At 40.0% G+C, this 25,106-nt stretch overlaps 2 protein-coding genes across 2 annotated transcripts; both read right to left on the bottom strand.

Moving 5' to 3' along the window:
- Positions 1-7,369: 7,369 nt before the first annotated feature.
- On the bottom strand, positions 7,370-9,286 carry srxn1 (sulfiredoxin 1 homolog (S. cerevisiae)). The gene is made up of 2 exons (XM_086278373.1): positions 9,006-9,286; positions 7,370-8,273 (listed from the first exon to the last, which is right to left on the bottom strand). The coding sequence occupies exons 1-2, from the start codon at positions 9,243-9,245 to the stop codon at positions 8,064-8,066; spliced, it is 450 nt and encodes a 149-aa protein (XP_086134499.1). The 5' UTR covers positions 9,246-9,286; the 3' UTR covers positions 7,370-8,063.
- A 7,171-nt stretch (positions 9,287-16,457) lies between these two features.
- On the bottom strand, positions 16,458-24,795 carry scrt2 (scratch family zinc finger 2). The gene is made up of 2 exons (XM_086277634.1): positions 24,171-24,795; positions 16,458-20,822 (listed from the first exon to the last, which is right to left on the bottom strand). The coding sequence occupies exons 1-2, from the start codon at positions 24,328-24,330 to the stop codon at positions 20,023-20,025; spliced, it is 960 nt and encodes a 319-aa protein (XP_086133760.1). The 5' UTR covers positions 24,331-24,795; the 3' UTR covers positions 16,458-20,022.
- Between the last annotated feature and the right edge of the window lie 311 nt (positions 24,796-25,106).

Below are 25,106 nucleotides of genomic sequence, written 5' to 3'. Positions count from 1 at the left end.
AAATTTGTGGTCTTTAAAGAGGATGAGAATCGGGACTAAGATCCTGTGATTTTTGTCTGGTGAGGCTGACATTTCTGGCTTTAGGTACAACTGATATGCCAGGTAACCAACGCCTTTGTTTTAGGCCAGATTGTTGTTTCCTGTAGCGTAGCTTTCTAGTCCTTCCAGGTGTTTCTCATGTCTTCCTCTTGCCAGTTCCTTTTTTTTATCTTAATGACTTACGCTTTCCTGTATGATTCTATCCTTGAATTAAAATTATTTGAACTTTTTTTCTTTTGCTGGTGTCCTGCATTCAAGTTCTCTTTTTCTATGAGGTATCTAGTCTAATGAGTCTGGTGCTAAGTTAAAACAGCGTCTGATTGGACTTTCATGACATTTAGTACACACTCTTGGGATAAACAGAAATAAACCATTGATTTTCCTTTACCAAGGACCAGGCTGCATCTGTTATTAATGCCACACACCGACATTTTAAGAAGGTTGGTGCAGGAACTGCTACTTACAGTCACACCATGCATTTTTTTCCTGTACAAAAGCACTTCTACTGCAACAAAACTTAGAAAATATACTTTGTGAAATAGATGTAAATTTACTAAAGCATAAAATGGTTAGTCATTTAAAAGTGGCTTTAATAATACTTATAATAATAATGATAATGAAGTACTTTACTATCTTGTTCTGCTTCTTGTAAAACAATATATTTGAAAATTAATCAATAATCACAATAATTACATTTCAGCATTTAAAAAAAATGTTTTAGGTAGGTGTGCCTACTGGTGAGTTAACCATTACAGAACCATGAAAAATGAACTGGTTAATTATCAGTACTGTAACTGTAGGGCGGCTGTGGCATAGACCTTACATTGGGTGGTGGTCTAATAAATTTGTTAAGCACTGTACATCAAAAATGGACATTTCTGAGTATTTGAATACGCTGACATGAACATTTAGATCAAAACAGATATTTGCTCAAGTGCAACTTCAAAGAGCTAGTGTCTAATTAACTCCACAATTAGAGCGGATAAAAAAAAGTTGAAAGAAATTCACTCTATTTCTTTCTGAGGTGGCAAAGGCACAGTATTGTCCAGTCTTCTATCTTTAAATTCTGATTTATGTCACTGACGGCTGTGCAGAGCATGACAACACCACTTTGGTGCTCTGCCCCATTCCTTTGATGTCCTGTGCTGCTGACACAAAACAGATGATTAATGCCCTTTTTAATGAATACATCCCTTCAAAGGGCATGTCTGGTGATACTGTGTTTGTTCTGCTGTCAAGAAATCCACTCATATGCTAGAAAATCAACAATGGATAGTTCCTACTAACCAGTGTTGCATGTGTATTAGCAATTATAGTTTATTCCTCTGTGACATCAAGCTCCATTGTTGTTCAAAAGCTATTAAAAAGACATCAGTGGGCTCAACACTATTGCACAATGTGACACGTTTCTTTTTTTACAATCAGCATGGGCTCTGAAGTTTATTTTGAGCTGACCTCGGACACACTTTCCTGCTGTGCTAAATACACATTTTAACACTAAATCTGGAGCTCAAAGAGATTCCAGTAAATGCAGTATTTTGTCCGGTTTAGTGATGTTGGGTACACTGAAAGAAACTAGCCATTTTACAGATGATGTATTGCATTTGTGATCAAATTACATCATCAGTAGCTCAAGGCTTGCAGCCACAGACAGGCTGGAAAAAATTAAAATATCAGTAGAAGGGACTTATTTATTGTGGGTCTTTTAGGATTTGGGGACTTTTTCTTTCAGCAGCACTAAGGCTAGGTAAAGATTCATTGGAAAAAGATGCTCACGGTCATTTGACCTTAGATTTTGGGTGCATCACCCACCTCAAGAGGTTTCTAAATGTCTGTTTCGTTTCTCTTGTGTCACTTACCATCGTGCTTCTTCCTCCCATTCAAAGATCTTTTGAAATTGTAGTTCACACATAAGAGCTCATAGTACTGTATTACCCCTATAGAGCACTTTGCTCTCAGACTGCTGGTTCTTAGGGTATATAAAAGCACAATGGGAGGTAGAGCCTTCAGTTTTCAGACCTGTCTTGTTTGGAACCAACTCTCAAATTTAAGAGACAGACACCATCTCTAATTTTTATGGTTAGGCTTAAAGCTTCCTTTCCTAAAGCATATAGTTAGGGCTGGATCAGGTGACCCTGAATCCTCCCTTCGTTATACTGCAATACCCCGAGGCTGCCAGCGGCTTCCCATGATGCGTTGAGTTTTGTGTGTCTTTGTCCTGTTTTCCTCCCCTAACCTCAGAAGGGACTTACTCAACCTGGTTCTGCCGGAGATTTCTTCTAAGGGAATTTTTCCTTCCCGCTGTCACCAAAGTGCTTGTTTATAGGGTCTCATCTAATTGTTAGGGTTTTCCCTGTTTTCTATATATTACTGTAGGGTCTTTACCTTTCAATATAAGGTGCCTTGAGGCAACTATTGCTGTTATTTGGCGCTGTATAAATAAAATTGTTACAGATTATAGGTTTATGAATAAGTTTTGAGAAGATGAGTCTTGCTATTCATACTTTCATTAACGCACACTTTCCTTTTCACAATCGTTAGTTTATGAGGGGCAGCCAATCAAAAGTAAGTTTCCATAAGTGACTGAATGGAGGGGCTGTACCAAAGTGTAGGTTTTCTAAGGAAGTCCAATAATGCAAATATGGTTTTGAAAATGAAAAGACTCTGTTCCCTTTAACAATAGTTCTGTTTTGCATTAAAGTTATTACATGCAAGCTGAGCAAAAATGTTGTATAGAGTTTTTGTTTGTCCCCTGGCTGTATCATATTTAGCCGATGCCACAACAGGCGTCTTGGGCTTTTTCCTACACCTCCAACTAAAGTCTACAGAGCAATTCTTGAGAAGTAAGCAGATGTTAAATACCCGATAATTGATCACTGACAATGCTTTCCAATTACTTTGATCATCATTTATAGTGGAAACTCTCCAAAAGAGCCACATCACAGTTCTGCAGGCTGAGTGAAATACAGCCTATTGTCATTAAGCCACATGAACACTTTCACAAAGCTACATAGAGTAGAAGGTTTGTGCACAATGTGTCTCTGTTTTTAGGTCAGAGGGTGGATACGGCGTTGCAAATCTGGCACAAATTACACGCCTGCAGCCACCAGCAGTCTGAGGGAATTCCGGATAGGAAGCTGTGAGAAGTCCTCATCGACTTAAACGGAGTTAAACCTAAACTCTTTCAAGAGGGTTTGGCTGTAATGCCTCCCCAAGTGGAACAAATGGGTGAGCTGGCTAACCAGAGATCATTTTTCAGCTTAATTTTAAAATGTGGACAAACTAAACAAGGAAGCCAGAATCAACTTAATAGTATGTAAGCAGTTTGACTGCACCACTGAGTCACTTTCTAGATAAAGATTGATGACTTTATAATGCATTTCAAGATGAATCTGCCACAAAAATGAAATCCACAAACATGGAGAAAAATTGATTTCTACACAGATTTTTACTGGAATATCTGACACAACAATAAGCTGGTTAGTATTGTAGAAAATTGCATCATTTTAATTCATACAGTTCTATACCATTACAGGCATATAATTTCAACAATGATAAAAATGTTTTTCAATAGGATTTGGATGCTGAAGATGATACTCCAGTTCTTTTCCAGCAGATATGACGAAAACAAAGTGAAGATGAAAGACATGTTCTGATGTTTTTTGGTTGTTGTTGTTTTTTTTTTTTTATTGAATTCAAGATATTTGATGTCTATGTGTTGCAGACACAAAGCCTGCTGTAATCAGAAAAGGTTCAAAAGCCATTCATTACTGAAGTCTAACGTTTTTATTTTTTATTTTTAAAGCAGAAGCCACTCTAACAGCTACATAAACAAGATACTCATCTAATGATCTTTTCCTTAATTAGTGCTTTTAATGTGAATAGAGCTTTTAAAGTCCAACATGCTTATTAACTCTTCCTAACCTCCTCATTATAAAAGTTATTGCTTAGAGCCCCACAATCTGCATGGGTTCCCTCAAAATAGCACAAAAAAGGAAAGACAGTTAAGATACTGTCAGAACTATTTTATAAGTGTGCACATCAAAAACATAAATTTTAATATCAGTCAGTTTGTTTTATAGTCTTCCATTATTATTCATGCTGATGTTTGATACAAAAATAGCCAGTTTTTGTTTCATTTGTCCACTTCTGTGTATTTGTTTCGGTGTTTCTTTTTTAAAATATTTGTAACTACATCAAACCCTGTTCAGTGCAAAAAAGCATCACCAAATAAAAGGCTTGTAAACATGAAGTAAATACCAGTAAAAGCAATACATCAGCAAACAGCCAAAAAGTAAATGAGAAATGGAAATCCAGTCTATGGAAGTGGCGTGGCCTCAATTTATCCGTGTGCTATCCTGGTGCCTCGTCACGCTGCTGTGGTCACATAATGTTTTATTGATCAATGTGTTGCACTGTTTTTATCAATAAAACAATTTCCTCAGGTACAGGAGCAGGCTCTTTAAATACTCATAAACTGTAGGCGTTTCTCTCTCTTTCTGAATAATGACAGCCTTCAACATGTGATTAAGCCCGGAAACAGGAAATTGGCTGAAACACAAGTCGGGCAAACAATTGGCAAGAACGTCACCAACCACCTCTCCCAAAAACAAAATTCATTTGTGAGTTGTGTGTGTGTGTTAGAATCCATCCATTTGCCTCAAACAGTTCCTCTTCTTAACCCTCAAATCCCCTTGATCTGTTTAAATCCTCAAAGATAAAGTGTGCAGAACCACCCATGGAAACCGCTCCCCTGAAGCAACAGGTGCAATGTATTTTTTCATACCAGTATTGCGTGTCAAAACCCCTTTGAGGATACGGTTACTTCCAGACAGTGAGGGAGCCACAGGAAATCTTCTCACACGCGACGATTCAAAGGTGAAATTTAGAGTCCTTTAGGGGCCTCTCGGTAAAAGCTGCACCGGGTCTCCCTTCACTTCCTCGATGGCCACAAAGGGAGATCAGCAGGTTGCTCTCAGCTGATGTTGGAAAGGCCACGACTCAATGTATAGCGTACTTATATTATTCTGTAAGACGACAGTTCCTTCCTCTAAGACTGAGGCAAAGGAACTGCTGTCTGGCTTGATTTAGTAAGCAAGGCCTGCCTGAAGGTCAACCACAACAATAAACACAGCACCCATGCTATCTTGCATAGATAGAGCACTTTAGGTTGAAGTTGTAAAATGTTGCTTTTTTTGTTTCTTTCTTTGGGTTTTGTTTGTTTGTGTGGTTAAAAGAGGTGTGCATTTATTTATGTGAGGCAGGGCAAGACAGAAACATTTGTAGTCTGAACCATAGCCTGAAGAGCGAGCAACTAATCAGGGTTATTTTTCGTATGCATCTGAGATCGCCTTGGTTAAAGTATTTGATACGAGCTGACCAGTACGTTGAAGGATCCTCCGCTTTCTTTGTCAAAACACAATCTGGATGGTTACACTGGGGATCACTTTGAAACAACACTGGGGATCACTTTGGTCTCTTGTGTTCTGGGGGCCTCTGGATGTCTGGAGTTTTGATCTCCTCCATACCTGCTTCATACCCTGGAGGACGGGGCTATGCCCCCCCCACACTCCCTAGCAGATCGTTACATGGAGAAACCTTTGGAATACAAGCACGCTGATCCACACAGGTATGCACACGGGTGTTCACTGCTCGTAGACTTAAATTACACCTTTCTTGGCTACTACTTCGAAGCACATCTGTCCTGCGTACTGCACAACAACATTGAATATTTAGTATTTACTGCTGTTTACACTTAGCTAGATTAATGCGATGGTGTTGTGTTTAGTATGTTGCTTTGTTTTTTTTTGTTTTTTTGCTTGTTTTCTATTCTTCTCTCAACAGGTGATCCAGGAGATTCTTATTTTTTTTCTCCCCCCCTTTCTCACTGTCCCTCTCCCCTTCTGTTTTTCCTTTCCTTCCTCTTTCTTTCTCCCTTTCCTATCCCTCACTCATGTCTGTCCCATCTGTAACATCTGAAAATAAAATATAATAAATAATAAAAACAAAGATCGACCAAATGGACCAATACGGCAATGCCACGAAGATCCATTTGGCAAAGTAAATCCATTGGGTATCCTTGTTGGTCTTCAGACAACAATTCTGATGGCTAAAGAACCAAATGGGACAGGCAAAAAAAAAAAAAAAAAAAAAAGAAACAACAGAAAGAGACAGACTGACGGCAAGCACAATGAGCAGATTCAGCAAGACTTAACATCTTGCATTTTGTCAGCTTGATGTTCTCATAACACCTCACTCCTTCGGCAAGCCATCTGGTCTATAGGCTCCTTTCTATTAACTCGTTGTCTTATGCTGTCTGGAACATCAAAATCAAAGTTGACTGTGCATGAACAACGTGGGTGAATATGACTGAAAAACTGCAGGGTTGTGTGACACCAGAGCTACAGGGATTTATAAAAAAGGGAAAAACAGCAGTTTGCAGTAATTGTCTCTTAGTTATTGAAAAGAAAATATGCAGCTGCAACATAAAGTCATCTATTTGATTCTAAAATTATAACTAGATCCACGGGGACCTTCTGATACAATTCAGACAAAAATAACTTCAACCAGCGACAGGGAAGGTGTATTTAAATCTTCCTCAGTACTCAGAAGCACCTCAAGAGGTGAATTTGAAGAAAAGCCACTGGTGGATACAACAGGCTTTTTTTTGTAAGCAAGTGTCACAACAGTAAAAGCACATAAGTAAAATTAATGATAGCTGAATTCAGTTTCACTGCTTCCGTTTCTGCTGCCGCGCTGTGCAGGCTGGCTCGCTGTCACAGGAGAGCTTCGACAGAAATGAGAAGTTGTTCATTTTATCAGCAACAGCTGTGCTTTTTCCAACTTTGACAAGTAGAAACGTCTGCTGTGAAAACACCTGATCATCTCCAACCATCTTCCACTGGGGGGGGGTTACTCGATTATGTTTACAGAATAAACACACTGCTAAAACAACTGCTTCATCATTTAAAAGGCTGACGGGGTTGAGCTGATCACTACTTGCATCTGAGCATCCACAGACAACTAGCATCAAAATAATGAGTAACTGGCATCATATATGCAAAGATTTAGATGAAGCAGAGTTGTGACACCATAGAGGATGATGGAAAAGAGAAAATAGAGGCTCTACATGCTTTAAAAAAAATTGATGCAAGTCGTATTCTCTTTACAATTTTTTGTAGCGTTGAATCGTATACATATGTAGCATGTCTTTGTTTATGTCACTTTTTAAGAAGTTTGTTATTATAAAAATCTTCTTCACATCATCTTTATGATATTAGCAAACAGCTGAGAATGCAGACTGGAAAAAAGCAAATGGATAAAAGCTTCATTTAATTTAAGACTGGTGTTTATTTCTTTTTAAAAAATGAATCATTAATAAATGTAGGTAAATTAGTTGTAATATTTATTCCATGATCACCAATAAAACCAGCAAAATTGAGAGCTTGTAGTAAATTCTTTTATATAGGGCTATACTTTTAAAATTGGGTTTATGGAATAGTTGGTGCCTCGTTTTCTCCGACAGCTCATCTCGCCTTTCTCCTTACATGAAGTAAGATGACCGACACTCTCACTTTTGTCTATTGTTATTGGGCTCGATGCTAAGGTTTCATTTTATAGCCAAGATGAAGATGTGCTAAATTCATTTTCTCTTTCATACTTTCACACTATAAGTCGATTTAAGTTAAAAAAAACAAAAAACAAAAAAAAAACTTATCTTAGCCCAATCTCAGCTGTCATATTTTTTAAATAAAGAACTTTAAGAAAACTGTTAAATGTGTATGTGCAGATGGTATTTGGCAACATTAAAGCTATCACATGATTAACATGCATACATTTAAGCTGTTTCAAATCACAAAATGTAACATATTTAACTAAAGAGCTACATTTCCCCCTGCTGGCAAAGCCTTTGCTCCGCAGTCACCAACAGGAGAGTTACAGCCATATTATGTATGATCCACCTGAGGCAAGTACATTTGAAGCGGGGGGTGGAGTGGGGTGGAAAGCTCCAAGCTGCTCCAGCATCACCGCAGATCAGGCGTTGAAGCCCCCAAGTAAGTGCTTAGGTCTGAGATGTTAGATTTGATGATCTTTGCTGGAATGGTCTGCATGTTCAACCTCTGATAGGCAGCAAACCTGTGACAGCCTCCAAAGGAGTAGTAGTAATTTCCTCCCTCGCTGCCTTTGATCCAGAGCACATCAATAGGAGGAACAACGCTGATGTCTGCCGTCTCCTGGAAGGAAAGATAAAGTGTCAGTTAAAGCCTACAACAAGGTGTGGAGTGAAATTTAAGCGACAAGAAAAAGTAAAAAGTGTCATACATATATTCTATTTATCTGATAAACCAAAGGACTAAAATAATTCTAAAATCTTCCCAATAAAGTGAGGAAGGAACTATTTCTAACTAAATATATATTAATTTTTGAAGAAAATCCCACCCTTTAACACCAATCCTGTGTAATCTCTATCTATCTATCTATCATACTGAAACAATGTCCTATATTGTGATTGGCTCAAAAATACAAAAGTCAACACTTGATAAAATACCAGCTTCTTTTGATTTTCTTTTTAATGACGTAACAGCCACTTTTCTGTAGTTGTTTTGCATACAGTGAAAGTGGAGAAAGCAGAGAAGCCATGCAGGTTAATGCAGGAAAAAAACTGCCATGTCTTCAGCTGGACCGGGGGCGCCAACGGTCTTCATCACAAGTACGTCATTTATTGGGAGGAGTTGGGGCAGTGTTTGGGAAGTTAAAAAGGTACTTGGAAAACAAAGACGTTTTCCAATGTTTGCAGATGTTTGGGGGGGGGGGTTTCTTGTAACGCAACAGTGCCTGGTTTAGCGTATTTGGCACTGTTATAGTAAAACCTGTCACTACAGAGGTGTGTGGCTAAACTGAGGCCAATATTTACCCTGAAACTTCATCATCCACAAACAAATGATAACATAAAACAACCGTGTCACCCTTATTGTGTCCATCAGGCTCTGGACTTTCTGCTCGTCCAGCACTGGAGGAAATGGTCTGATGATGACCTGCATCGGGATGTTATGGACCTCCTCCACGGTGTCCGAGTGAATCGACCTGTTGTCGGTGCTTTGGTCACCGCCCGCCGGTCCACGGTCACTGGGCGCTATCGACATATTTCTGCCGGTTAAAAACACCAGCTTCAGCGGAGATTTTGCACCACAGTACAGCCGAAACATTTAGCATACCCCCCGACTACAGTACACTCGACTGTTTCTTTACTTCCTGTTGTTAAAAATGAAAGGTTTTGATTGGTTATTCTCTCTGTCAATCACACAATTGCCATGCCCTCTCGAGGGCAGCGGTCACAGGGTTTCAACCACAGTAGAAACTTTAGGTGTGCGTTTGGTAGCATTTAAAGACGTGTAGATATAACGCATGCCTGCAAAACTGCTGTGTCCCATTAAAATTCACTCCAGAAATTAATCGTGCAGTTATGTAGAGCTGCAACAACCCCAGAGCCCTTCGGTGGCAGTGGTTTCTATTAATGAGGTCACTGTTTTTTTTGTGGACTGTTGCACGATATGGGCCTCTTCCTCCTCCTCCTCCTCCTCCTCACTTGTTCATATTCTATTTTTGCAGGGATTTCAAAGACCCAGCCAGGTTGCTGTGGCTACATGGGGAAAAAAAGGATGTCTGGGCTCACACAGGTAAGTAAACTTCAAAAGATCTGCGGCAGTGGAGCGGAAACAACTATTGTTTTCTCCAAGCCACAGCTACAGCAAGCTACAGCATCATCTTCTAATGAGACAATTAAAACTGATTTCTTGGACAGAAGAGGCAGCCCAGTATATTGAATTATTAGAAATTCTTTGAAATGCAGTGGCAGCGCCTTTTATGGTGATTAATTGGTCACACGGGGATCAGTTAGAACATGAAAGTGGCCTATATATAATGTGTAATCATTAACAGAGGTATCAGCATATAATATAATATTACAGATTAAAGATGAACAAAATGGATCCTGTTATGCTGCAGTGGGTGTAATCAGCTTCTTTTTTTTTTTTGCCTCATTGTCAGGTGATTGTGTAGAAACAGCAATCTGTTTATTATTTCACTGGAGAACAGCTTAGCTTTGAAAACTGCCTCACATTTTCTACTTTGTTTCTGAAAGAGCAATTTAGCTGACACCAGAATACTGAAAACCCCACTTAAACTCTAATATAGTGACATGGATCATAATATGCTGACATGGGCTCCACGATTTAGTGTCCCTGCATGAATAACTGCAGTATAGTAAATAAGTACGGTGACATGTCTCTCCCCTCTCATTCACCACTTCATACCATAGTCGAATTGTTGCTTTGCCGCCAATCAAAAGCCGTTTGAAAAGAAACCAGCGTCACATGAAGACAAGAGACCGTGTCAGTCAAGCAGTATAGACATTTAAATCATCTCCAGCGTTAAAGTGTGTTCAGAGTCCCACTACACTCTGCGTGACCCTCTGCTGTCACAGCAGGGTGGTATGTGAGTTGTTAACATATCTCAATTACTTAGATTGAGTTAGTCACACAGGTACAGCGGCAGGTCACGGAAGAACAGTTCCCACATAATGATTTGCTGTTAATATTAGATTTCAGTCCCCGTGGGATTGTCACACTTAGAGCAGCTGGAGAAAATTACCTGCCAGCTTTCAGACAAGGAAGTGAGCTATATTTATCTACGCAGTATTATTTTTTTTACAAGTTGACATGCTTTTAAAGTGATAATTATTCTGATGCTGCTTTTCAGTCTTCTTTGTGATAGATGAATGTGTGTGAGATCTTAGCACAGTTTAGCAACAGCGGATGTCTGCGTGTTTCCGGCCGAACGTGTGACTGATTCGCTCAGTGATGTTGATTACTCGCCGATGGCTGTCGCTGCCGAAATCTATGAAATTATTTTCTGCACTATCTCCTTCAAGTACATGAGAATGAGATTTCTGTTTAATGATCTTCCTCGCCTTGAAATAAATTTGCACCCCAAATCTCATCTACAGAGAGAGAACAAGTGGTGCTTCGGAGAGAGGTTATTTAGATGTGGATTAAACTGCAGTCACACTCAGTGCACCGTTCATTGACCTTATAGCAAAAACAAAAGCACAGAGACATTTTTTTCCAACTGTAAAGCCAAAAGAAACAGTTCATCCAAAAATCAAATTAACATGATTTCCCTCCTTCCAATAGTGCTGTTTTTCCCAGATTGTTTGGTGTGAGTTTCCAGGTTTTGGAGTTTTCCGTCTTCCCTTAAACATATAAGAAGTAAACGTCACTCATCTTGTGGCGCTCGAGGTGATTCTTCTGCAGAATCATAGGATTGGCAGATCTGGTTTGGTATAGAAAGAGATTTGCACGCAAGTTTGATTAACTAAATCATGATTTCTTCCAATAGACATTGCTGCTGAGTTTTCTTTTCTTTTTTGGCACCACAAGGTATAACTTGCATTCCCTGGCCATCTAATTAGATACACTTTGCTAGTACTGTGTTGGACCTCATTTTGCCTTCAGAACTGGCTTAATTCTCTGTGGCATAGATTCGACAATGCTGGAACTATTCCTTGGAGATTTCAGTCCATGTTGACATGATAGCATCACACAGTTGCTGCAGGTTTGTCATCCATGATGTGAATTTCCTGTTCCAAGAGATGATTAGAGTTTTTTGACAAAGCAGCCGTCAGAAGATGTGTGACAGGGTCAGCATCAATATTCAGGTAGGGTGTGGTGTTTAAACAATGCTCACATGGTACTAAGGGACCCAAGGTTCCAAGAAAATATGCCCTCATACCATTGCACCACCACTGCCACCAACCTGAACCACTGATACAAGGAAGGATTGCAGTCTGGTCATTCTCCTCTTGACTTCTGGCATTGCTAAAGGGATCACACAGAGAAGTGCTCCTCACTGGGTATTTTCTCTTTTTCAGACCTTTCTCTCAAAACATTAGAGATGGTTGTGTGGTGAAAATACCGCACGTAATTCACCTTTCTTCCCCATTCTGATGCTCAGTTTGAGTTTCAGCAGGTCATCTTGACCATGTATACATTTCTAAATGCTCTGAGTTGCTGCCATGTGATTGGCTGATTAGATATTTGCAGTTGAACAGGTGTGCTAGTAAAGTGACCAGAGAGTGTATCTCTATAACTCAGCAACTCACATCAAAACAGTTTGTTCTGAGGACCAGAACCGGCCAGTAGATGATCTCATTTCATGAAGTCATAAAAGAAAAACAAAACAACCTCCAAAAGTCAGTAAATATCAGTTAACCTGGAGGTGACTGACTACACTGAGTCTTTACTGCTGTTTAACTCAAACCCAACAGAGGGCGCTCCACTTACTTAAGCAAGCCAATATTTAAACACATGTGAACACATAACAGCTGATGGATAAGCATCTGGCCTCTTTAAATCAGACAGACAGTAACGCTCATGCAAAGTGATCCCTATTAAATTATTCGTTGTTTATCTATGCATGTATAGGACAATGTGTGTGTTCAAAAATAGTTATAGTAATTTTTTTTCCCAGTGTGATATGCTGAACTACAAAGGTATTAAAAATTGAGTTGGCTAAACAAGAAATAACAGGACAGAAAATGATTTGAGTTCTTTAATATTGTTGTAATTATATTATTGTTATTGTTGTTATATTGTTATATGTTGATGTTTATTTAGAAAATTGTTTTTATTTTAAAGCCACAATTGTACTGAAAAATCTTAGATAGTTGTTCTGTTAGTTAGCTTTTACACAATTATGGTCGCCTGCACCCAACGCTCATCTTCTGAGTGTAATTCATTCACAAAAAAATGAGAAAAAGCACACAATAAAGAAAGTTAACGATTATTTTTTATGTGGCAAAGCGTCTGTCTGTCCATCCGTTGATTCATTGTTCACAAGAGTCAGTTCTCCTACAAGATTGGTCAGAATTTATACACCGTGATCATTTAATGCGTCTCCATCAAAAACGATGAAGGTCATATTTGCTATTTTACAGGCACATTTCCATTTTCAGATGAATCACTAGTCCTTTTTAGAGTGACCTGACAAAAAGGCTGTGATAAAATAATCAGACATGCCTACCGAATTCATCGAGTTGAACACAATTCAGTACTATCTTCTTATCATGTTTCAACTGACATTAATTAGTATGCTTTAAAAAAGCACAACAATTGAATATGGGTTTGAACTGCCCTTTTCATAATCAGCAAATTCTGTAAAATATTTTTTAATCCTCATCAGAACAAAAATAAATAAATCTGAAGTTTGTGTAAACGTCCTCACATTTAAGAAGTAAATATTTTGAATTTTGGTCTAAAATTTGCTTTGTTATTTTTCTGTAATCAGAATAGTTGCTGATTGATGAACTTATACGCTAATCAGCTAATTATTGCAGCTCTGCTAATTATAATGCAATGCAGTGCTGTCCTTGTTACTGCGTACATTGTATATGAAGGAAAAAGGAGCTATTTAAGGAATAACCTCCTTGACTTTTGCCTGAGTGCTGATGACAAGTTGGATATCTAAGATGCATAAAAATGCGATTTTGACATGACTTCAAAAAGAGAAGCATACGGATGAGGTGGACCCTCTGCCAACAGAGAGATGAGGAAACAGATGGGTTTTACACAAACAGCACAAACATCAAGAACACTGAGTTAAAGAGCTTGGCAGTCTCACTTGATGAAACAGTGAGGAATGGAGGCGCTTTTAATGAGCATCTCTCCTGTGATGCAGAATGTGAAAAGACAAACTGTTAGCTCTTAAAGGGGCAGTTACAGTTGGTTGGTCCTGGCTGGTTTTACCAACCTCTTGTTGAGTGACTTTGGTCAGGGTGCATACCTGCTGGTTATGCAGTGGGGCACTGTTTGCATGTGGATTTTAGGAGCTTGAAAACGATGCAGAGCAGATTTTCTCCTTCAGCTGAATCATCCAGTTGAACTGACAGCACTGTCATCAACATCAAAGCCTGTTTTTTTTTTTTTTTTTTGTTTACGCTGACAGTTGGTGAACAGCCTACAGATGGCGCCAGATGTATGAAAAGGGTCAGAGCAAGGGCCGGCACCAGATAAAGGAGAGTTGAATTAGTTAATGATAATTTAGATAATTACAAAAATGATTAGTTGTTTGCTTTTGCACCAGCCTGTAACTGAGAGACACCTGCAGCAACTGAAATAAAGAGTGATTGTAAATTCAGCAGGAGCATCCATGTCTATTTTATGACCGATCTTTGATGAATTAATGAGCCATTTATTCCATGAACAGTGGGGAAAAAAAGAGATCTCGGCATGTGCCCCAAACACTGAAATATTTATTTATATAAAACTCTTTTGTCTCACATGTCAGAAGCCAGAACCTGGAAATGTTTGGGAGCGAGCACCTGAAAGGACTCACTGATTAACAAAATTGTTGTTTAAGCTCTGCTTGTTTGCCGTGTTTACCACAATAGCCTGTGTATGACTTTCCTGTGCAGAGTAGCAAATCAGAATTTGAACTACATCAAATTAATAATAAAAAAAAAAACTGCAGATGTTTTTTTTCAGTTAGTTTATATTTAAAATATAGGAAAGGAGTGTTTTGGATTTTTTAAATATTCAAATCTTTCATTTAAAAGCCGCTAAAGAATTAAAATAAATATTCAACAACAAAGTATTTTAGTACTTCTGCTTTAAAAATTCTTACACAGATACTTGAGTATTAAAATTTTTCCAGGTTAATTTCTATTTGATAGATTTTTTTAAAGTTCAACTTTTTAGACAAGATCATGCTGGACAGAGCACATACTATACTTTAAAGATTATTGTTATTATTAGATTCCCAATTTACTGATTAATCTAACAAATGTCATAATATAGTAAAAAAAAATTAAATCACAGTTTTGTAATCAAACCTTTATCAAACGCTGCATGATTAAGGCAGATAACATATTAGCAAAATTGGCAAATATATTGACGTATTAGTAAAGAAAACACAGCTACTTCATTTTGTGTGCAGTGTTACCCTTTTTCCAGTGTGCGAGGTTTAACGGTTCCTGTTGCTCTAGATTTGTGCGGTAGCATTTTATTAACCCCTTACTCCTTCAGAAGGCAGAAATATTTTCTCTCAGACAGTCACTCAGAAGATGATGGTGTTCTCAAGTCAATATCTTTGAAGTGTGGGTGTAGCACGCTCAATTTTGCAGGTTGTTTTAAATAATTTACCTGATCTGCTGCCAGCGAGAGGGCAGTGGGAGGTGCTGGCTGTGTGCCGGGTTTTGGAGCGTTGCAGATGAGGGGGTGTGATATAGTATGCAGGGCCACAGTTGCCCTACCTGCCTCCTGATGGCGATCGCTCACAGTGGCTGTTGTTACACACACAGCACACCCATGGGTGATGTAATTGGATTCTGTGGGTCCCCATTTTACAGTCCATTGCCGTGTAATGAAATCAGTTATTTACTTTCATCATAAAATCTGATAAGGGACAACATCTGCCGGGGTAAAGTTTGAGTGAGCGCCGCATGTGAATGTTGATGTGCGGTCTGCAGTGCTGCGAGCTTAATCAGCACTTGGCTATAAACTTGTCATTTGACTCCACACGTGAAAACCAATATGCCGCTTTATTTTGTTACGTGTTTAACTTTAGGATAACTACCATGGAGGCAGGAGCCAGGATAATCACCGCTTCCCCATGTTGAAGGAAGGAGTGTGCAGCTAAGCGTCTTGTTTCTGAGCCCCTGCTCTGCTCTGCCTGCTGTCTCATTATACTGCTGCTGTGCTGCTGGAGGACACTGAAGGACACAAGCGATTGAATTCAAGTGTTGTATATTCCCTGGAAACCAATCAAGAAAAGCCCCAGAATAATAATCCCTGTTCGCTGTCATGATTCATTTTTATTTTGTTCCATATTTTTCTCTGGCTTTTGAGTCACTCAGAAAGAGTAGTTCCAGCATAAAATCAATGTTCCATTAAAATTTAATGACCAGGAAGGGCTTAATAGTGGTGGAACAGATGCCTCTGCTTTTGATAACGCCGACATCTCAGGAACTCTTATTCAAAGCTACATTGGTGCTGTCAGGTCCTCTGACCACTCCCGTTCCGAGCTGTTGTGAAAAACAAAGGATATTGGCATTTCTGTGCCTCCGAGCGGTGAAATTAAAAGTTAGTAAATTGACAGTAAAGCTCATAAAATCCCTCAAACATTGACAGAGGAGGCTACAGCTGATGGCACATTATAGTCATAATTACAATTACTCACTCTGCTAATGTTGACTAAGGGATACTCCAAACAGATACCAGGCTGGCCATTTTCTAAGTGTGTGGGCAAACATCTGCAGGATACATGTGTGTGTGCATGTGTTGATAATAAAAACACAAAAACACCCCGTTATCATTTAATAAAATCATATTTGACTGTTTTAAAGGGAAGAGTGGACTTGCAGGTTCCTTGTGCTATTGTTTTTATTAACGTTATCATTGCTATTGTTGTCATCATTATTAATTGTAGCAGAACAAGATAAAATCAAAACACCCCTCAGCAATCATGGCTTAAGTTTCTTCATACTCAGCTGGAACAGAGAAAGACAGAGAGAGAGAGAGAGAGAGAAGGAAGATAAATAGAGAGAAAGAGAGGATGAAAGTGGAAAATCTTAATCAGTTTTTTTTTTCTTTGAGGACCATATGGAAGGTTTCAAGCAGCCAACCATATGTTGAAGGCTTTTGTCATGGAAATCATACTTTTTGGCACTTTTTCATTGCGCAGCCAAGCCGGGCACATAAATAGAAGAAAATAAATTAAAAAGAAAAAAAATACAACTAAAAAGAAAAACAGAACATGATCAAATCTTTGAGAATACACAGAGTTTGAAGGTTTTTTTGTTTGTAACTTACAACAGATAGCTTTTTAATCAAGACACTCCCTGATTCACGTGGCCACCCAGACTGCAATTGGTACCTGTATTTGTCTTTTTTTTTTTCTTTAAATAAAAAAAGACAGCATGAATAGAAAAAGAGCAATTAAATGTCTACATGCATTGTCATATTATTGCTGTGATATATTTACAAATATATTTACAAAATTATCAAAGAGGAACAATGTTTCCCTACGTCTAAATCAGTAGTTTGGAATCAAATTGTGCCTCCCTCTCTGCAATTAGTATTTTCTCTGAGGACTAGCTGTAATACTCGCAGTTTTAGATAGAAGCCTACAGGTATAATATATGTCCAATCAATCTTTTTTTAATGATCTCGGTGCCTTCTGCCTTAGTAAAGGTTTTGGAGATGCCTTATATGCCATGGTGAAATGTAAAACATAGAATAAGTTGGAAGCAGTGATCTCTGCATTAGTTCACTAATACAGCGACGTGTGTTCGGCAAGTTAATCAGGAGACAGGTGGTTTGGATGCTCTCATGCAGTGATTCAGCTGTAGCGGTTAGGCGAGCATTGACAGGATGATGGTGAAACGGGGAGGAGAGGACGGACAAACAGAGCAGAAGCTCATCTTTACGCTCTTTTATCCTCAGCATTGTGTTTTTGTTTTATTAAGGGCAAGCTCAGCATTACTGTGATCGTGCCATCCATTTGGAATATGCAAATAGCTGACAGTGCATTTGCCTGCTGGTGCTTGACCTTCCCCTTGGAGGTCGCTCACCGACTCAATTACGCTCCCTATCTGCAGTCTGTCTGCAAACACCTGTTATCCTCCCACACTCCGCCACCCTCCGCCAATCCCACTTCAGCACATCTCATCCTCGCTGCGTCTGTTTAGAAGCAGTTGGGACAGGATGAGGACGGCTGTTGGGGTGGGGAGGGATGCGGGACAAATGATGTGGGAGTTAGAAGTGCATTACAGCGCGTCGTTTTATTGCAACAGTCTTGAAAACTTTCTCCACCAAGGCAGTTCATGTCAAGATCATTTTCATTAGTGCTGGTTAAGATGTACGTGCAGCCAGCTTTATTCTGCCTCAGAGATTTCCTTCAACGGCACGTGACACGTTTGGGATCGGTTGCGACTTTATTTAACTATATTTAATTGCTTTATTATGTCAGTGTGTTAAATGAGATTTATTGTAAACCTTCTAGCAATTCAGTTACTCAAGCTGCCAGAAGATATTTTTGCACCTGCTTGGTCTGAACAACAGTAATACTTTCAGGTGAATACGAACAGATTTTGATACTTTCTCACAATTATTATTGCTTTTTCACCTTTGCAGACTTGGTGTAACTTAATTACACCTACATCATTTGACTTGTTTTTACATCTACATCCATGTCTATGTCGGCCGTTTATAAAAATTCCTTGTCGCCTGAGATTTAAAGACAGAAAGTCCCGGAAAATCTTCAGTAATGAGGAGGAAGAGGAGGGGGAGGTGGACTTTGGAGAAACCGTGAGATAAAGTTGTTTCATTTTATTGCCCTAGGTGGAGTTATGATTGTTATACATGTCAATTGCTATGTCAGGTAAGTTATTGCCACAAAAACAAAAATACTTCTGCAGTCATTCATTTGAAGTCTTCTAGCGCTGCTACTGTACATTGTTCCTCTTTAAAAAACTAAGTCCCATGGACTCTCTACAGTTTTCATGCATATAAACATTTTCTTTGAAAATCAGCAGCATCTTACAAGGTCAATGGATGTTCCTTTTTTAAAAATTATAAACCATAAATAAATACATGATAAATAAGCAAGTCTTCAATAAATACACAAAATCAGGTAAATAAATAAATAGATAGATAAATAGGTAAATAAATAAAGTATTTACATGATAAATAGATGGGATGCATCTAAACTGTGGGCGGAGCTTTTAGCGACATATAAAACAGACAAACAGAAAAATTTGACTGTCACTTTGTAACTGAGGGTGGGTGAGTCCATACCTTCACTCTGAGGTAACACTGGCGGAGGGGGGGGGAGCACCTCGAACACTGGGTGAAGATTGCTCGTAAAGACTGGAGTTTATGGAAGCCACCACGGTGGAGGAAGAACAACGAGTTTTCATTGCTATAGACGAGTCAACCGCACATGGCACTTATTATAACGACGAGATCATTTGGTCTGGCTCTCAGTGTCTGTGCATCAGGGTGAGACTATGAATTTGATCAGGCGGAGTGCGTGATAACCTGTTCAACAGGCCAACGTTTTAAAACCACTGCTCTTGCAGAATTGAATTGGATGACCTATGATCTTAAATAGCTTATTTAACTCGGCTTTTTTTTTTGTGAGTACCCACAGTTACAAAGAAGCATTTGATTAAGAAGGGATAATCAGCACAAAAAAATAAATTTAGAAAAATCAAATAGAAAAATAACATCCATTGAATTGAAACACTGGTGTGGAAAAGGGGTTTGTGTGTTTTACCTTTTAAAATGATCTCCCTTTTTTGCAAATACTGTCATAGTTCACATTTTCATAAAAAGTTCATGTTGGCAGTTGCAAAAGAATTCAATTCTTAGCAAATAAAAAGCAGCATAAAAATACAAGAGGTCATTTTGTCTCTAAAAAACAAAAGAACACTGTTAGTCCTTTTTTATGTTTTTTTTCTTTTTTCATTACTATTTCCTATAAAATATCAGGATTCTAAATATTATTACTATTGATATCAATATCATATTAGTCATTGATAAAAATTCACATGCCAGGCCTCATATATTATCGTGTGTGTGTGTCTGTGTGTGTCTGTGTGTGCACGCATGTCTTTGTGTGTTTCCATGTTCCCACATCCGTGGCAAGCATGTTGCTGAATTGTGTACATCTATCATCTACAGTCTCTATTTGGGGGAAGGTTGTTTGATTGTATGTTTCTGTGGACGATTAGCTACTGTGCAGGGAAAAAAATCCAGCATCTTCTGAAATTGTCTTTGCCATAATCATTAGAGTTTCTTCACGTAATCTCAGTGAAAATATTGCTTTCTAAAAAAAGGGAAGAAAAAAGGCATGGAGGGCAGAGTGAACAGGGTTATTGGTTGTGAACCTACAACAGGGGTTCAGTGTTTTACTTCTTCCTTGTGGTTAGTTGTCTGATCCAGAGTCATCTTCGTCTGCAGAGCCCTTGAAGCAAGCTGACTCATAGTGCTTGTTCAAGTAGGACTTGAGAGCGAAGGTCTTATTGCAGCGCTTGCATCTGTAGTGTTTGAAGGCAGAGTGTGTTTGCATGTGGGCGCGGAGGTTTGAACGGTCAGCAAAGGCTTTGCCACAGTGGGCGCAGGCAAAGGGCTTCTCCCCCGTGTGTGAGCGCATGTGACCTTGAAGCAGCCACGGCCTGCTGAAGGCTTTGTTGCACACCTCGCACTTGTGCTTGAGGTCGTGGGTGAGGATGTGCATGGCCAGCGCTGGCATGGATACGTACACTTTACTACAGGTGGGACACTTGCGGGCCATCTTGCTGTCCAGGCTGCGATGCGTCTGCTTGTGTCTGCTGAGGTTGGAGGAGGTGGCGTACGTCTTGCCGCACTCATTGCAGGTGTGGCGAGGCGTGCCGGCTCCCCTCTCCTGAGCCCCACCGTTGGCACTGCTGCTTCTGGAGCCTCCACCACGACTCTCCCCATCTCCCTTTCGCCTCGAGCGCCCGTCAGAGATGAAGAAGGCATCCATGGTGTAACCCTCGGCCAGGGCCTCCGATTCACCAGTGTAGAAGCCGCTGGCGGTCATGCCAGACTGGGGGCTGTCGGGGTGCTTCAGGTCAGGGTCACAGTACTCCCCTCCGCTGCTCACCTGGGTGTACAGGGGGTCTGACACTGGTGAAGCAAGCTTGTGCTCCATCTTCTTCTCCCCCTGGTATACAGATGGCGTGATGTAATCCTGGATGTATCCTGGACAAGAGAAACACACAAACACAGTTGGCCAAGGGTTGTGATGAGTAAGGACACAGTGACATGCTAATGATTACATGATTGTAGTGTTGCATGATGGTGAAAGACTGAGTGGCAGAGCTAATTTCATTTTTTCCACAACCCACAGGTTGTACAGACAATAGCTCAGTGATGCAGGGAAACGTGCAAGCTCAGCTGCGTTTAGAGAGGTTGCAATTTTACAATAAAGATGAGCGCTAGATAATAGCTCATCAAAGAAGTCTCCTGTGTAGGAAGATGCATATTAAAATCCTTCTTAAATGTAGTAGGCTCACTGACTGGCCCGTCTTTCACTGCGACTGCTGACATCAAAGAGAATTATATTTTAAGACTAAATCCTAGAATAAAAATCTCCCCTTTTTTTACTATTTTATTTTAAAGCTTTTTATACAGGTTTAACAAATTAAATGTGTTTCTTTGCTTGTTGTGAAACAGACTAATGTGATACATGCATATCTAATGCAGGTCTTTTGTGCTACTTCTTCAAGCAGGTTTAAACATGATGCAGTAGAGCAAGGCCCCTAAGTGATTTAAACTGCGCAGAGCATGGTTTCAGAGTGATATATTTTATTGGCATCATTCAAGTCTTTCCTTTCTCTCCGAAGCAGCTCAGTGCTACAGGAGCTAGAAGGCTGGCTGGCAGCTAAATGCATCAAAACGTAACTCGATCTAGCCTTACGTTATGAATCTCTGGAGCATATACTACCTTCAGGCTTGATATTCTATAGGTTAAACATAAGCGAGCAAACATAAAATGTGGTGAAATTTCCTTCCCCTGACAAATAGTGCATAACTGCAGAAAAAAAGCCATTCCTGCACCGTGTGCAGCAAGCAGTGGAAATTAGGTATTGACTTCTTTTTTAATGAAATTCAAAGTTTTGAAGTGATCAATAGGCTATCATCTGTAAAAATAGTGCAGCTGTTAGAACAGCTGAGTGCTGGAGAAGACAGAAATAATGCAAGAAACAGATCAAGTACCTGCAACACACAATAGCAGTCTATTGAGTGCGTGCTTGATATTGTGCAAAATGGCATCATGCACGTTTTTTGTGAAGAAGGTCACCTGTCTGCAGCAGTGAGCACACTGAAGTACCTCCAAGAAACAAGCCATTAAGAAATCAGTTGAAGTGCTCTCTTACTGCAGCGTCTCCATTCCCAAGGGTTTGAGTTCACACACCCACTTTGTCAAAGACATGACCATGACACCCGGGGACAGGGAAAACACCAGGCCTGCGCACACATTATTGTGCTGCACTGCATGGCTTCACTTTTTTAAATGCACAGATGGTGTTTGTCAGAAAGAGAGGAACACTTGTTTTCAAAACCAGATTATTAGAAAAAACACATGTTTATTTATCCTTTAAAAACATATTCTTATAATTACAGTTAAATAGGCAAGTGCTGCTTCTGCTTCAGAAATTAAATCCACCTGTTTTGCAGCCACACTATTAAATGTTATGAATATAATTGCATGCTACAAATCGCAGCATGGGCTTTTTCTGCTTTTTTTTTTTTTTTTATCAGCAAAGCATACTTTGCTGCATCAGTATAAGCGGAATTGTTTACTATGTTTCAATTACCCAAGGTCAGACACGAAGCTTTAGGACTCGAGCTGTATCAGCCTTTACAGCCCATAGACTCATTTCTGTAATGCAAAGCAAGCATGTAATTAATGGACCCTCTCAGCCACCCCTCTTTGTTGTTCGACAGACACTCAAGTCAAATGTCTCCACAATGGGGGGAAGAAACTCTCCTGGCACGGCAGAAGTGCTGATGTTAGGGATTTCAGCCACGCTGAGGATTCTTTTTTTTTTTTACCTTTTTTTTTTAACTCGGCATGAAAAGAACAATTCTTTTGTTAGAATTAAATACCTTTTGTCAAAATTAATGTTTTGCCTTATTGTGTTTTCTTTCTTTTTAATATAATGCATTATTCACGGTGTTGAACAATAGATTCAAGAACAATAGAGAGTGACAAAAATTATACAAATGGATTTCTAATTATTTTAAATCTTGCAGAAGGAAAACTAAAAAACAGAATTAGTGTAAGCTGCACTATATGATTAAATATATAAAAACGTTTTAACAGACATAATTTTTTTTAGTCTTCACCTGGAAGTTATTTAGAGTTTTGTAAACCTGTTCAGTCTCTTTTGCCCCGAATAACATTTTTTTTTTTAAATCCCCCGTCTTTTGAATTTCACCTTGTTGCTGACAAGGTTGAATAACAGGTGGGTATGAACACAGCATTTAGCCGTGGACCGTGAAGCCTCTCTCGCCATGCAAACATCCCGAGAAACCACAACAAAGACTCACATATGGCCCACCAAACGTGGCCACAAAATGGAAGCGGCAGGCTTAAAGCGGACCGTGAAAGTGAAGGTCGCCTCACAGCTCTGACGGGAGCTTAGTGCGAGCAGTGAGTGTGGTGTCCACAGTGCAGCTATGTGCCTTTCTTCGTGTTTACTGTACATCTGTCACGTGATCGGCCTCATTGCTGCCCCAAGCATTTTTGTCTCCCTTTTCTCCTTCCCCTCACTATCCCTTTAACCCAACTCCCCACCTCCCTCCTGGCTCTACTGTACACTGTGTTAATGTCTCTTGTGGCGGCGATAGGCCTGCACGGCTGAAACTCTAACCCCTGCTAGTTTTCAAATGCCCGGAAGGAAGAGAAAGATGTAGTGGAGCGATGGGGGTGGGGAGACTGTGCATGCTCCATTTGGATGGGAAGAGGGGGGCAAGGGAGGATCGGACCGTGATCGGAACTCAAGGACAATAACAGCTAAGGACAAATGTATCATCTGATGCTCATCGCTCATATTCATGAATTTTTTTAGTCCACATGATGACCAGATATAGTCAGCCCATGTGCGTTCAGCCACCACAGGTTGGTGCAGTCATACAAATACGTAACAGGAGCTTCTCCTGATTAGACACACGTTTTGCTCCCTATTTACATAAACTAATCCGTGGCTTTGACCTGAATTGCGTCTGTCCTTCACTAGAGTCAAAAAACAAAAGTCTGGGAGCACACTGGTGGGGGTGGGGTGCCTCTGGAGAGGATTATTTAGGATACCAGTGCAAAAATCAGCTGGCTTAATGTAACATCTAAATTAATTTACATGCTACAAGCATGCTGTTGGCTGACTCAAAGGAAATTCTCACTCAACAACAAAGCAAAAGAAGATACCATCTGTGCTAAGTGTGGAAATATCAGGCATGCTGAAATCAGCACCGGAGCTGTTTACAGGCAGGAGCGCTAGCACATCTTTAACTGGAGCAGCTCGGACTGGAGGCATGTTAACTCACCATTCTCGCTGAGACGAACCCCGAGGCTGGTCACCGAGTCTGTGATGGAGCGTGCAAAAGTGAACGAGTCGTCCAGGTGGTGATGATGATTGGAAGTGGCCACATTGGACGAAGAGAAATCATCAAGCTTGATCTTCTTTACCAAAAATGAGCGGGGCATGTTTCAATGGATAAAAACACAGAGCTGAGAAAAACGCATGAGAGAACTGAAAAGACCCTTCTGAGGAAGCACACAAGCAGAGCTGGCTTGATGATAATCCTTGTGGTTAATGTGAAGACAAGAGCCAAAAACATAAGATAAGAAAGAAAATGGAAACCAGTGGACAACAAGGCTGCCGGCAATGCTGTGTGATACTCTCTGGCTCCCCCAGCTTCCCCCGGAAAAATAAAAAAATAAAAAATAAAAGCGATCCTGTTCAGCACTGGATAGCTCCTGTGATGCAGCAGGCTTAAGGGACCAGTGAGGAAGAGAAGAGATGGAGACAGACAGAGAGAGGAGGGAGAGAGAGAGACTGTCAGACTAGCTGAGATCAGCAATCACGCCAGCCTTTATATGGGGCACAGGCAGTGGAAGATCAGGTGGTGCTGCGAAATGGAGCTGCTTAGCTTTAATCCATCAAATGTCCCCGGGGACACACATCAAATTACTACTGAACCGTCTGTGCATTCGCACACAGACAGAGGAGAAAGAACACAGCCAGACCCCCACTGCCCCCACTGCTGCTCCCCCTCCTCCTCTCCTCCCCTCCCCCTTTCACCCCTCTTATGCTCCATGCTCAGAGGAGGAGTAAAAGAGGAGGGTAGACAATGGAGATGTGGATGAGAACACACTCAGTGTCCTGTCCCCCATTGTTTTCAGATGAAGTGGCACAGTTTATGTTTGTCTTGTACAGGCACGGCCTCCCTCATGTCACCTCCTTTACCACAAACAGCTTC

This window comes from Aulonocara sp. 'chitande type north' Nkhata Bay, linkage group LG20, assembly GCF_057382095.1.
Source record: "Aulonocara sp. 'chitande type north' Nkhata Bay isolate Kocher_YH1m ecotype deep benthic linkage group LG20, A_spYH_male_GT1.1, whole genome shotgun sequence".
NCBI lineage: Eukaryota > Metazoa > Chordata > Actinopteri > Cichliformes > Cichlidae > Aulonocara > Aulonocara sp. 'chitande type north' Nkhata Bay.
The sequence above is the reverse complement of the archived record's forward strand: the minus strand, read 5'-3'. Positions and strand labels throughout refer to the sequence as shown.